Genomic DNA, 15,000 nt, shown 5'->3' with positions numbered 1-15,000 from the left:
GGGAAAGAAAATGTTAGGAACTTGTTACATTCACCCACACAAGGGCTGAGTAATTGCACACACCCCCCCCTCTCTCTCTCACACACACTCTCCCAGCTCTCTTTCTCTCTTGCCCCTTCCCTTCTCTCTCACCCCCCTCTCTCTCTATATCTCACACACACACACACACATTTCAGAAACAAACATAGTATCAATGAGAGCATCAATAATACACCTGAGTAAATAGTCTAGTAAAAAAAATCTTAAAAGTTAATCGTGAGTTAAAAAAAATAGTGGCGTTAATAGAATCGGCCGATGTTAATACCGCGTTAACTTTGACAGCCTTAGTATATATGTGTTTTGATCTATCAATATCTGGGGGAGTGTTCCAACAGGGCAGTAAAGCAGTACAAAACCTTGTAGATGCAATATGTTACAGTAGATCCATACCATGCCTGGGCTGGTGAGGCGAGGGTACTCCGTAATGACCTCTTCTATGTCCTTGGAGTGATTTAAGATAAGATAAGATATTCCTTTATTAATCCCCTTGGGGAAATTCGGTCCACTCGGGAATCCACTTGGCTCTGTAGAGGACGGTGTCCTTCATGTACTCCTGAACTTGAGTGAAGGGCTCCAGGTTATGTTTCAGCCACTCCGTTTGCTGCTGGGCCCTTTCTTCTGGCAGGGTCGATTCTATAGAAACATTATATACAACTCATTGTAAATTAAATATCTAAAAATGATCTCCAATTTCGTAACCCATTTTCACCAGTAGGACTTAGCACATTATTACAATCAGATCCTTTCCCTCCAGTCAGGCGCCCCGGCTGACCAGAGGGAGGTGCTATTGCCCAGCATTGTTGCATGTTTTGGTGAGGGGTTCAACAAGGTACAGATACAGCTGTGAAAAGTCCTGGAACAGCTGTTTGCCTGCCGTTATGAAGTCGTTTTGGTGTGGTTAATGTTAACAATGACCAGCGGGGGCGCTCTCATACAGCTGGTGACAACGTGCTGGACGAGCTCCGCCCTCGGCAAAATGAGAGAGAGGCAGAGAGAGAGTGCCGTCATGAACTAGGAAGTAAATATTGCGTCTCTTCTGTCGGCAGTGGATTGCAATCGGTAAGCTCTTAATTTATATACATTACTATTGAAATGCATTTTTACTTAACTTTACAGCATTATTCAAACGTGATAGGAAGTTATGAGTCATCAGCCGTTTATATATGCAGTCCGTTTTGCCTACAGATTATACATGGCAAATGCCGCAGCCAGCCAGCTCACATACAGTAGAGTAACGTTACGTAACTTTCTCAGATAGCAATCTAACATTACGTTAGTGGAAATCAAACAACTCTAACCCAATACTAATAAGTTGTTTCACATTCTTGTTGGGTGTTACACTATGAATGACACTCCGATCAGCGTATGTGGCTACTGAGGCTAACGCGGTTATTGGTAATCAATAGGGATGTCCCGAGAGAGAATGAGAGCGAATGGACTAAATGCACTGTGTTCTGACCACATGTTTTGGCTAAAATATATAGTATTGTATTGTATGTATTGTATCATGCCTCGTCTAGCCTTAACATGGTGAAAACACGTCTTTAAGCTATTGTATTGTACCCATTCTGCAATCTGTTAATAAAGTTTTCAATTGATCAATCATATCATATTGCATATCGTATATGTCACAAATGTAACAGTACTATATACCTGTATGTCATGTATGTCCCTACGTCATAAATGTCATGTATGTTGTGTGTGTCATAAATGTCACTATGAATTGAAAATAGGGGACCCTGATGTAAACAAGACAAACGTCTTTCTCAGGTCTGCATCCCCTTAACAATTGTGTGTATTGAGCCGTACCGTAGTAAATCTTCCATGTTCTGTGTGTATTCTGTCCCACTTCAGGAGCAAGTCCTTCATGTTCTGCGGCCTGTATGCCGCCATCATATTCGGCGGGTAGTACTTCATGAGGGAGAGGCCCAAGCTGAACCTGCAGAGGCCAATGGTGCTGTGAGCCACACGCCGGGACCGAACAAGATTTAAATTGTAGCTATTCCCCTAATCTAATAATAATAATAATTCATTTAATTTATATAGCGCTTCTCAATAACCCGAAGTCGCTGACAGTAGTCGGGAGCAGGGGTACAAACAAAGAGGCGAAAGCAAAGAAACAAAACAAAACAACAAAGAAACAAAAACAAAAACAAAGAGGCGAAAGCAAAGAAACAAAACAAAACAACAAAGAAACAAAAACAAAGGAACATGAGACCATGGGGGGAACGGGGGAGACAGCCTGATGGCACAAAAAAAAGACTAGAGACATATCGATCAGGTTGGAGGGGAGGGGGGGGTTTAGGGGTGGGGGGGGTTGAAGGCAAGGGAGAACAGGTGGGTTTTGAGGCGAGCTTTGAAGGTGGAGAGTGTAGGGGAGTCTCTGATGGACTGGGGGAGGGAGTTCCAGAGTCGGGGTGCAGTGCGAGAGAAGGCCCGATCTCCGAAGTTTTTGAGCTTGGATGTCGGGACAGTGAGGGAGGCAGTGGAGGAGGACCGGAGGGAACGGGTTGGGCGGTAGGGGAGAAGGAGATCAGTCAGGTAGGGGGGGGCCAGGCTGTGGAGGGCTTTGAAGGTGAGGAGTAGTGTTTTAAAGTTAATGCGGTGTTTGATCGGGAGCCAGTGGAGGGAGTGGAGGACAGGAGTGATGTGTTCGCGGGACCGGGTGTTAGTGAGGAGGCGGGCGGCTGAATTTTGGACCATTTGCAGTTTATGGAGGGAGCGGGAGGTGATACCAGTGAGGAGGGAGTTGCAGTAGTCCAGGCGAGAGGAGATGAAGGCGTGAATGAGGGATTCAGCAGCGGGGGGGGAGAGGCAGTGACGGATTTTTGCGATGTTGCGGAGGTGAAAGTAGGATGTTTTGACGATGGAGCGGACGTGGGGGTCAAATGAGAGGGTGGGGTCAAGGAGGACACCAAGGTTGCGGACTAGGGGGGAGGGGGTGATGGTGGAGTCGTTGATGGTGAGTGTGATGGGTCCGGATCTGGTGAGGGTGGTTTTGGTGCCAATGATGAGGAGTTCAGTCTTGTCACTGTTCAGTTTGAGGAAGTTATGGGTCATCCAAGTTTGGAGTTCGGTGATGCATGATTCAATGTGACTGAGGGGTGGGCTGTGGGGGGATTGTGTACTGATGTATATTTGGGTGTCGTCAGCGTAACAGTGGAAGTTGAGGTGGTGTTTGCGGATGATGTGACCAAGGGGGAGAATGTAGCAGATGAAGAGCAGGGGGCCAATCTGTTAGCAATTTTAGTATATAAACCAAACTTAGGTGTGAGGTTAAAATCTTTCTCCGTTTAAACAAACAGGACTCACAACAGAGCAGAAAACTGTCTTGAGTCTGATCTCTATTGTTAAACCTACATGTATGGGATCCAAGCCTGCTTGATTAATAACAAACACATCTTTCTATAATGTTGTGATAGAGCCTGCACAAGTATTATCTGTTCCAAGGTGATGGAGCCTACGGTAGTAAAGATGTAAAGAGTCTGCGGACAGTGTCTGGTTTTAATGTACTAATGGACTGATGGTCATTGTGTTTATGTTTGTGTACTTGTGCATGTGATTGTGTGTGTGTGTGTGTACTTATGTGCTCCAGCTCCTATCATATGTATTGTACTAATAATAGTGTTTACGTTCCATGTGTCCATATCTGGCTGCCAAGAGGTGCGAGGAGCTGAAGGAGAACACAGAGCTGCTGCGGGACCTGGAGCAGAAGAACGCCATGATCTCGGTCCTGGAGAGCAGCATCAAGGACATAAACTGTACATTGGAAGAGGTCTACAAATATACAGCATTGTTGGGGGGGGGGGGCTCTCTCGCATATAGTAATAATAGAGTATATACATTTGAGGGGGAATAAACTGTACATATACAGCACTGTTTGTGATACAAAAATAGTAGAGTACATTAACCTGGCACACAACATACTTGTTCACATGTCATTTTTCTTTCACTGTGGTTAATATTGTGATATATTCATGCTGTGATGTGAATGCCGTCCATGTTAGTTTACCTTCAATGGAGAAGTGCATTAAATAATTTTAATGCAAAAAAAGTGTCCTCTGTTCTTTCATTTCAGCATTGTCTATCGCAGAACACATTCCATTGTGGGCAGAGTGTATGCTTGGTTTCATTCCAGCCTTGCCTAAACACCAGCTGATGATTTCACTAATTGGCTCACCTCTTCAACTAACTCACCTGGTGCAATGTATAGTTAAAATGAAAACTTGGCCCACGATGGATTGAGTTTGAGACCCCTGGTGTATCCCCTTTTTTTTTTTTAAATGTACTTTTACTTTTTAGTACTTAAGTACATTTAAAAGTAGGACTTTTTGACTTTTACTCAAGTGTGTTTTTAGCCAGATACTTGTGACTTTTACTTGAGTCAGATTTTGAGATGGTACCCATACTTTCACTTAAGTATAATTTCTGGGTACTTTTTACACCCCTGATAAATGTCATGTATGTTGAGTGTCATAAATGTCACTATGAATTGAAAATGGGGGACCCTGATGTAAACAAGACAAACGTCTTTCTCTGGTCTGCATCCCCTTAACAATTGTGTGTATTGAGCCGTACTGTATTGTACCCATTCTGCAATCTGTTAAACAAAGTATTCATTCATTCAACCAAAACCACAAAAACAAAACAACTGGATGGGGAGGAGACTGTACATTAGGAGGGGGGGGGGGGGGGTTGGACATTTACGGTGCCCAGTTTCTAATTGCAGCCTCCCGTAGGTGCTCTTTAAGAGCGGTTTTGAATGTGGGCAGGGGTAAAGTGGGTTTTAGGAGTGAGGTTAAGCAGTAGTCTGACCAGTTTGTTTTGTGATGTTTGTAATCTTGTTTTTAGGGCCTTTGAGGTGCTTTGGTACCATGAGGTGCAAGCATAGTCGTAGTACCCTTGAATGAGTGCTCCTGTTAGAGTCTTAAGGGTATTCTTGTTTACCAGAGAGGAGATCCGGCACAAGAATCTTGTTTGTTGGTTGACTTTTTTGATACCCTGGGGAGGGTGGTAATAGTTATGTGTTCTGACAGTGGCTGTTGCACTTGCTGCTTGGCCCCTGGTATATTTTGTATAGATATATTTGCTATTTATGTTTGGTCACCCCTTTGTTGAAATTCATCCAATCCAGTTACTCCTTTAAGTTCAAGATTTTTAAGTTTCCAAGTTATGTTTTTATAAACATCTTTGGACCAATGTGTCCCTAAACTTAAACTAATTGGTGTCGTTGCATGATTTTTGTTATTGTGAAATTGGTATTAAATTTAATTCCGAGTGGCATTAAAAAGTCTTAAAAAGCATTAAATATGACTGGGCTAAACCTGCAGATACCCTGCCACCTCACATTCACTCACAGACGGCAGAGGTGCCAACCTGCTCATCAGGAGCAATTGGGGGTTAAGCGTCTTGCTCAAGGACACTTTGACACACTGCCGTTGGAATGCGCTGGCTGCAACCCCCACACACACACCATTGAAATGCTAATAGTATTTACTACTCTCATGATGGAAGCAAGCTACTCTCTCATGATAGCAACCAGCTAGTCTTCCTGGGGTCCACACACAAAAAAACACAAAAACAATCACCATTGCAAAAAAACAAAATTATTAAAAGTCAGTACACACAATGCATAATGAACCTACTGTAACAATTAATATAGCTAAAATTACATTAGTGTAAAACAAAAACAAAAAACCACTTTACAGTGTTAAAAACAATTTAAAAACTATTTAAGATTCTTTTTAAAAGTGAATCTACTGTAAATGCAGCAGAGGTTCCGAGGCAGGCCATTCCACAGAGTTAATGCTCTAAAAATAAAAGATCTCCCCAGAGCGCTGGTTCTAGGACCTGGCAATTCAAGCTGCCCACTACTGGAACCTCTAGTGTAATGCTCGTGCACAGTATTACTAAAAACAATCTGATTATGTATAAAAACAGGAGTCTTACTGCTCATGACCAACTTGAACAGCACAAGTATATTAAAAGACAATCTATTTTCAACGTTAAGCCAAGAGAGGCGTGCAGCCACTTTCTTTGTTAGGCAGACATCTGCAGAGGGCATCTGCCTTTTTTTAATATTAGCATTTTATATAAAAGTATTCTGTACTTCTGTATGACAACTAATAAAGAAACTTGAACATCAAAAAATCAACATTCTGTTCTCTATTCCAGGCTAGATCTGACCTAGACTCATGTTACAGGATTAATACACATAATCATGTATCATTATGTTTAAAATAAATTGCATTTTGGTACAAACCTTGTCAACTTTGCCTTCCTGTGGGCTATGTTATGTATATGAGCAAATTGCATATAGCATTCTCTTTGGTAGCATTCATTCTGTGTTTATTGTGTCATACTGGGGAATAATATTAATATTATTATGTCCTTTTGGGGACACAATTTTTAATTCTGAGCAATTCAATCGTTTTTTTATAGAGCTCATCTGTGACGTCGGTACAGTGCGAAATGCAATCTTATAGTAACAAAACAATACACAAATTGAACATAGTTTTGAACGTTTTATTACAATAGTATTTACTGTCATGTTGCAATGTATAATCCAGCTAGCGTTCCAGTCAGATCCATTCTCCGTTCTTGGGAGATGGCTTCCCATCTCTGAAGTGCTTTGGGGTGATATTCCAATGTACAGTTTTGCTTGTTCAGTTGTACAGTGTCCCCCACCCACTCTTCCTACCCAACCTCCCCCCCAACATTCTCCAATGTACAGTTTCTATGTCAAATGTATATACTCTCTTTTCTGGACTATTTTCGTATCACAAACAGTACTGTATTTGCAAATCTGGTATGTCATAGATGTAGCAGTACTGTCTATCTGTATGTCATGTATGTCATATATGTTATGATGAATTGAAAATGGGGGACCCTGATGTAAACAAGACGAAAGTCTTTCTCTGGTCTGCATCCCCTTAACAATTGTATGTATTGAGCTGTACTGTAATGTACCCATTCTGCAATCTGTTAATAAACTTTTCAATCAATCAATCAAGTATTGATTATTATTTTTATATCACGTTAACAATCAAATGGCTAGCAAGCTCACCTGTGACATACTGTACAGTGCAAAATACTTTCGTCTTGTTTACATTATTACTGACTGTGGATCGCTCGTGCTATCGCGCAACGTGATTGGTTGTTTCAAAACAAAGTGGGTCTGGGAAATGAAGTGTGGATTCGCGCAAAATGAATTAATATATATACATTTAATAACGTTAATTTTTAATCGTTGGGCATGGGGGGAGGTATCAAGTCTTTTCAAGTCAAGTGAAGTTGCGTAGCAACAACAGACAATAAATTGACTCAGAATAACTCATGTACAAATGCCGATATGCCCTACTTTGTTTACTTGTTTATTGCACAATGTCGCTCTATTGGTTGGATTCTTATTATATATTATTACTATTGTATTATGCACATCGTTGCGGGCAATTTAATTTTATAAATAATAAAAAAAAATATAAATATTAGAAAGGCCTGGGAATCAAACCCCGGGCGTCGGCTTGAAAGGAATGGGGATAAACCACTAGACCACGGTACTAGACAAAATATATCATTATAAATAGAGCCCACCTAGCTATCTACACAAAATATATACATTGACTGCTCCATTCGACAGGTTTTAACTGGTTAATTATTTTATTCAGCAACATTGCTTTAGACATGGTATGGTATTTATTTTAGACAACAAAACATACAGATCGTTATACAGTATACTGTGTAGGACGTTGTAGCGTCCGTCTAATGACTTTGCGCCTCCTGGCGGCATAAAATAGAACAGCAGCCTGGGTTCCTAATTCATTTCCACAACGTGATATAACCGTGCTCACGTCGCGGCAAAGCGCCCAGGAAAACTAAAAGCTTCATCTGTATATTAAACGAGGTAAAGTCAGGAATCAGCCATTTTTGCTCCATGGAGCCCCCCTTGAGGATTCATGTGCAGTAAGCTCCCCCTGGTGAAGAATATAGTTACCCCCTGGGGACACAGGAAAACATGGCCCTTTTTGCCGACCCCAGGTATTACCTGGTATATGCCCTGGGTGGCTTGTTGGCTTCAGGCATTTGCTGTCTGGACCCAGAACCCCGCCTCTTTCGGACATTCCGAAGCCTTTCTTCAATGAATCCAGTAGCTGGATAGTAGAAAGGTTTGCCATTCTTCATTCCCTTCCGGCCTTTGATGCACCATATGTCCTGAAAACGATAAGACAAGATAGAACTCTGTCACCCTTTGCAATGTTTTTTTTTTATCCACTTTTTCTCCCATTTTTCTATATTTTCTCCCATCCCAATTTCGTATCATCCAATTCAACCCTCCCCTGTCACGAACGCTGTTTCTTGCCTCCCACAAGCCGGCTGCAATGTGGACTAAGTCATACATAGCACAAGTCCCCTCCGGTACTTGAGGTAACAGCAGTCGCATCTTTTCACCTGCGCAGCTCGATCTCTCAGTGTCGAGGAGTAACGCGTGGGAGGCTCACGCTGCCCCCGACACTTCCTGATTCTACTGCGCAGGCGCACCAACCGACTTGTAGGAGTCGCTTGTTCACAACGTTCGATCCCCACCCTTCAGTTTTCCCTCCCCGTAATACGGCCAATGTGTATTACTGCGGACGACCAGCTAAACTGAAAACAATGTGGAGAGCTGGATTCGAACACGCGAATCCTAGCGTCTCCACACTGGTGGCGAGTGCCTTGCCCACTACACCACCTAGCCGCACCCTTTGCAATGTTATGCTTAAATTATGGAAAAAGTCCTGTACCTGAAACAAAGAGCAGGGAGGGGGGGGGGGGGATAAAATGCATCAACCCTGTACCTGGAGTACAATCAAATTGGATCTGATTGATTTTCGTGCAGGAATGGAAAGTGTTGTATTGTAAAATGCCATCAATTTTTTTTAAACAGCTATTTACAAACACAACACAAAATACTATACTTTATACTTATAGCACATGCATGATCCTGGTCTCTTTTGAAAGATTACATTCTGAAGTTTCTGATACAATAAAGAAAACTCACTTTTAGTGCTACTGAAATAGAGCAACATAGGTCTGAACTTGAGTTGTAGAAAAACTTGTTACTCAACGGGTTAACATTAGGTGTCCTGTATGTGATGCGAGAGAAAAATGACTCCTTATTTTCTACTAATATTACTACTCATCAAATGTTCCATTTCTCTATGAACTCGGCTGGAGGAAGAAAACTTACATAGCCACGGTCTAAATACTGACAAGAGTATAGATGAGTTAGTTTAAGTATTGAAGTTCTGAGATATGTACTGGCTCCAAGTGCTTCCAGATCCATCCATGCTTCTTGAACAACTTACAAATAGTGGAACCGGTCGTAGAATCACAATCTGGTCTGCTGCCCTCGATTCCTCTACGGTGGAGACCTCCTGGCTTGATCCAGAAGCTGCAGATTCCTCCATGGGGGATATGGTAGCAACAAGGCTTGTTGCAGGTGGCTCAGCATTCGAAGCCTTTTGCAGCAAAGAAAGGTTATCAGCTTAGAGGCATTTTAGGTTAAAGTGAGTTGTTGTGTACAGATACAAAATATATTTGCAGTCAGCAGTGTCGTTTTCCATTTAACCGATTGACACCCAAGATGGCCAATAGCCTACACACATGGAAACATTTAAATACTGGTGAAGATTTATTTTGTCATAGGGTTTAAAGTGGTTAGTGTTTAGTTGTAGAACTATTTTAATTAAACACATTCTTACTTACAACAATTAATGTCATCTCAGTAGTCCAAGGAGTTTCCCCATCCCAGCAGTCCAACAATGTATCTCAGTCATCGAAGAGTTGTAGCAGCGTAAGGCAGTCCACAGCATGAAACTAAAGACTAACTATTCAAAATATGTTCGGAATATATACTGTAGGCTATCACTGTGTTTCTAGTAAATCAAGGCAGTGTTTCTTTCCTGATTTTTTTCCTCACTATTTACAAGTGGCAGTGGCCATTCAGATGGCCATTCACAGTCTAAAAACGTCTATAGCGCAGAGAGATGAATAAAGTGTCAACATCTCTGTATGACTGGACTGCATGTAGTGGGTGATGATCAAGCAGCTCTTTCACATCGATAGCCAACAAATCTTTGGTTTGGATCACACTGTAAGCAAAGAAATGCTTCTCAAACCCCATTGTCTCCCACCTCTGAACAACTAGCTTTACAGATGGCTCTAAAACCAAAATGGCTTTAATAAGCCCAAACTGAGGCTCTCCATCTTGGTCATAGGACATAAACACTGTCATGCCTGGTCTGTATGTTGTACCCTTAACAGTGACCCTGGCCGGTACATACAATTCAGCGAAAAAGGGGATTCCTGTGAGACCACTTTGAATTTCATTATAGCCTTCAAAATGAGCCAGAAAGGTAGCATACCCTGGACCAATTTCTGTGTTGTGGCTTAACACAGACCCACACATGAAACTGTAGCATTGCATTATCTGATGTCGATAAGCCATGGAGGAAGATGAAGATAATGATGATGAATGGGACGAACTAGAGCAAGAGGGAATCACAGAGAGAGTAGCCCATTTTATAGCTCATCTTAGATCAAAATCTTCCCAGACCTTTACAAATATAAATGTTGTGGTTCAGCAAACCTCAAGTTTAATTGGAGATTTAGTGAGCAGACTACAAACAAAGACCATGTCGCTTTTCAGTCAGTTTGGGCATGATCAAAACCCACAGGTAGAGGAGCTCAGGCAGGACTTTTTAGATGCAGCTAACCCTTTCGAGGGTCTGGAGACAGACTATAAACAGATTAGGTATTTTACTAACTCTGGGAACTTCATCCAGCCAATTGAGGAGTGTTTCTCCGATAACCAAACCTTTGTACAGCGGAGAGACTCTGCCACTGGCACCGTTCGACAAGTTGCTCTGACTGATACCTTTCAGCGTATTCCACTAAAGCGTCTTCTGGTCAAGATACTGGAGCCTCCTGGTGTTTTACAGGCCATGATGGAATGGCAACAGAGAGAGAGTGATGCTCTTCAGGATATATTTGATGGAGATTTCTGTAAAAATCCTCCACTCTTTTTGAAAGAGGTGTCAATCCCATTGCTGTTATACAATGATGATTGTGAAACTGTGAACCCCCTCGGGTCAAAGACTGGGGTTCACAAGTTAGGATTTATATATTTTATCTTGAAGAGTTTGCCACCAGACATCCTATCCAATTTGCAGTCACACTTCTTGTTGGCAGTCTATAAATCAGATGATGCAAAAACCTATGGCATTGATGCAGTGTTGCACCCTATTGTGGAAGAACTAAAGTGTCTTGAGAGGGATGGCATAACTGTTAACACGCCTAGCTTCCAAGGCGTTGTCAAATTCGCCGTTGTTCAGGTAGTGGGAGACAATTTAGGATTGAACGCAATACTTGGTTACATAGAGAGTTTTTCTGGGAACCATGTGTGCTGTTTATGCAAAATACACAGAGATGTCTTGAAAGTACAGACACAGGTAGACGATACGCTTTCCCGAGATGTGAATACTCACGCAGAGGATTTACGGACAGACAACCCCTCTCAGACAGGCCTTAAAAGAGACAGTGTCCTCAACAGTCTGTCTTTTTATCATGTTACGGACAATATGGCACTGGACATAATGCATGACATCCTCGAAGGGGTAGGGCCATACGAATTTAAACTTGTGTTAAATGCACTCATAGAACAAAAGCTTATCTCACTAGATAAGCTAAACTATCGTATCACCAGCTTTGATTATGGCTTTTGTGATGTGGGAAACAAGCCCTCTGTAATAAGTAAGAATGATTTAAAGAACCTTGGAAGCCCTCTGCATCAGTCTTGTATTATATTGTGTGCTAATCGTAAATGTGAAAAGAGAGACTTGGCATCACCAGGAATTATCCTTTTGCATTTAAAGCATGTATACGCCATCTGCCTTGATGTTTGAACACTTAGTGATCACTTACAAATTCTCTGTAAAGTTTTGAAAACTTGAGCCTGGGGCCTATTTTGGGGATGAGGTTCCGGATTGTTTCGCCATCTAAAAGGTGAAACGCCTCCTCATCGATATCTTGATCTGAAAGACAAAGACAGAAAACAAAAATACTTTTACAGTAATTTCAGTGCCATCCAGTGGCAGCTAACTCCAACACAGGACCAGGCTGGCAGGACCAGAGAACCAAGATGAAGAACAGAATAATGTGTGTGTGCCTGCATGTGTGTTGAAACCCTATACAATACTGCTTTGTCATGGAAACATTTTCATGGTCAAGAAAGTAAAAATTCTCACCTTTAAAACTGTCTGTGAGCTCTGGCAATTGCCACTCAATAAGCTTTTCTGCGACAAAGCTGTCCATCAAGACTGGCCTGAAACAAAAGAGAAAGCAATGTGGAAATGAACACATCTGCAATTAATTAATGCCTCATGCGTGCCCAAGTACTCAGCCACGTGTGAATGATAGGCCAAGTATACTTGCTGACATAGCAGCCTAGAATATTTAGCACTGATTTCAGGTGTAAAAAGCCTCACCACATGTCTGGCTTCCGCAGTCTACTGCTTAATTTAGTATAGGATGTTGTAAATTGATGCCCGAATCGCGGGACATTAGAGAGATGATGGAAATGTAGACCTCAAAATGGCGCAAAATGGCGCTAAATCTCAGTATGTAGCTAGCTAGCGAACCAGCTATGTCACCGCATTGAGAGGACAACAGCTTTATTACACACATATGGTTAATAAAGATATCAATCATATAACGTTACACAGCTATAGATAGTCTCCAGTTAATCTGGTATCATTACAACCCAAAACACGGTAAAATTAGCAATAACAGTAACGTTACTAGTACTGGTTAACTAGGCCTAGCTACTAGCCAGAACCTTTGTAATACTCATAGACTTGGTCACTTTCGGTAGCATGCTTGAACGGTAATGATTTATGTGTTGTGTCGTGTCGTGTGGCTTATTTATTAATAGAGGTTACCACATATTTTTACAAGGTTAGAGATGAACCGATTATAGAAATGAGTAGCTAAGTTGCAACTTGCGGTGGATAGCTAGCTAGCTAGCTAGCTGATGACGCGACAGATAGCTGTGAAGAGCTAGCTAATTTAGTTCCACAACGTTCACAGTGCATGGTTAACACGACGCAATATGTACAATGGATGGGTTGAGATATAAATACTGTGCTAACTAAACGAGATCTTACCTTGAGTCAGTGAAGTCTTTTCCGTGATCGTGAAGAGGGTTTGTTGGATCGTGTTGACTGTGAACGTGGGACTGTGTTGACTGTGAACATGACCTTCTGACTGACTGGAACATATAGTTCCCAGTGGGGGAGGGGTGTAGCTTTGCAGATCCCGGCGGAAACACCCAGCTCTCTGACCCAACACATGGGTTATGTCTCAGAAAATTGACCCATAATTATTATAACTCACAAATTGGGTCAAAATTGGGTCAAAATTAAATCTCAATAACCCAAATAATGGTTATGCTCAGAGAATTAACCCATAATTTTAACCCAACACGATTAACCAAGAAATTGGGTTATAGAATTGACCCATCTGTTTTTAGTGTGCACACACACACATACACAAACACAGACACACACACTATCTCTTTCTCTATCGATCAATCTACAGTAATCAAAACCATATCTCTCTCTCTCTCTCTCTCTCTCTCTCTCTCTCTCTCTCTCTCTCTCTCTCTCTCTCTCTCTCTCTCTCTCTCTCTCTCTCTCTCTCTCTCTCTCTCTCTCTCTCTCTAGGCCCAGGACTTCTATGTGGAGATGAAGTGGGAGTTTACTAGTTGGGGTGAGTGAGTCCAGTATGTGAGTCATGTTTCACTTCTGATCAGTCCCATTCTCCCCCTGTGTCTCTCCCAGGCAGTCCCATTCTCTCTCTGTCTCTCCCAGGCAGTCCCATTCTCTCTCTGTCTCTTCAAGGCAGTCCCATTCTCTCTCTGTCTCTTCAAGGCAGTCCCATTCTCTCTCTGTCTCTTCAAGGCAGTCCCATTCTCCCCTCTGTCTCTCCCAGGCAGTCCCATTCTCCCCCTGTCTCTCCCAGGCAGTCCCATTCTCCCTCTCTGTCTCTCCCAGGCAGTCCCATTCTCCCCCTCTGTCTCTCCCAGGCAGTCCCATTCTCCCCCTCTGTCTCTCCCAGGCAGTCCCATTCTCCCCCTCTGTCTCTCCCAGGCAGTCCCATTCTCCCTCTCTGTCTCTCCCAGGCAGTCCCATTCTCCCCCTCTGTCTCTCCCAGGCAGTCCCATTCTCCCCCTCTGTCTCTCCCAGGCAGTCCCATTCTCCCTCTCTGTCTCTCCCAGGCAGTCCCATTCTCCCTCTCTGTCTCTCCCAGGCAGTCCCATTCTCCCTCTCTGTCTCTCCCAGGCAGTCCCATTCTCCCTCTCTGTCTCTCCCAGGCAGTCCCATTCTCCCTCTCTGTCTCTCCCAGGCAGTCCCATTCTCCCTCTCTGTCTCTCCCAGGCAGTCCCATTCTCCCTCTCTGTCTCTCCCAGGCAGTCCCATTCTCCCCCTCTGTCTCTCCCAGGCAGTCCCATTCTCCCTCTCTGTCTCTCCCAGGCAGTCCCATTCTCCCTCTCTGTCTCTCCCAGGCAGTCCCATTCTCCCCCTCTGTCTCTCCCAGGCAGTCCCATTCTCCCTCTCTGTCTCTCCCAGGCAGTCCCATTCTCCCTCTCTGTCTCTCCCAGGCAGTCCCATTCTCCCTCTCTGTCTCTCCCAGGCAGTCCCATTCTCCCCCTCTGTCTCTCCCAGGCAGTCCCATTCTCCCTCTCTGTCTCTCCCAGGCAGTCCCATTCTCCCTCTCTGTCTCTCCCAGGCAGTCCCATTCTCCCCCTCTGTCTCTCCCAGGCAGTCCCATTCTCCCTCTCTGTCTCTCCCAGGCAGTCCCATTCTCCCTCTCTGTCTCTCCCAGGCAGTCCCATTCTCCCTCTCTGTCTCTCCCAGGCAGTCC

General features: G+C 43.2%; 1 protein-coding gene across 1 annotated transcript in view; it reads left to right on the top strand.

Annotated features, from left to right (window-relative positions):
- The window catches only part of ankrd13b (ankyrin repeat domain 13B), a gene marked incomplete at its 3' end in the record, with an annotated part of 252,431 nt that overhangs the window by 169,119 nt on the left and 68,312 nt on the right, over positions 1 to 15,000 (top strand). Inside the window, exon 4 of the mRNA XM_084314118.1 lies at positions 13,800 to 13,845. Coding sequence (XP_084170244.1) covers positions 13,800 to 13,845 — 46 coding nt within the window. The remainder of the gene's footprint in view (positions 1 to 13,799; positions 13,846 to 15,000) is intronic.

This window comes from Notolepis coatsorum (assembly GCF_963971535.1).
Source record: "Notolepis coatsorum genome assembly, chromosome: 1".
NCBI classification, from domain to species: domain Eukaryota; kingdom Metazoa; phylum Chordata; class Actinopteri; order Aulopiformes; family Paralepididae; genus Notolepis; species Notolepis coatsorum.
This window is presented reverse-complemented; position numbering and strand designations above follow the sequence as displayed.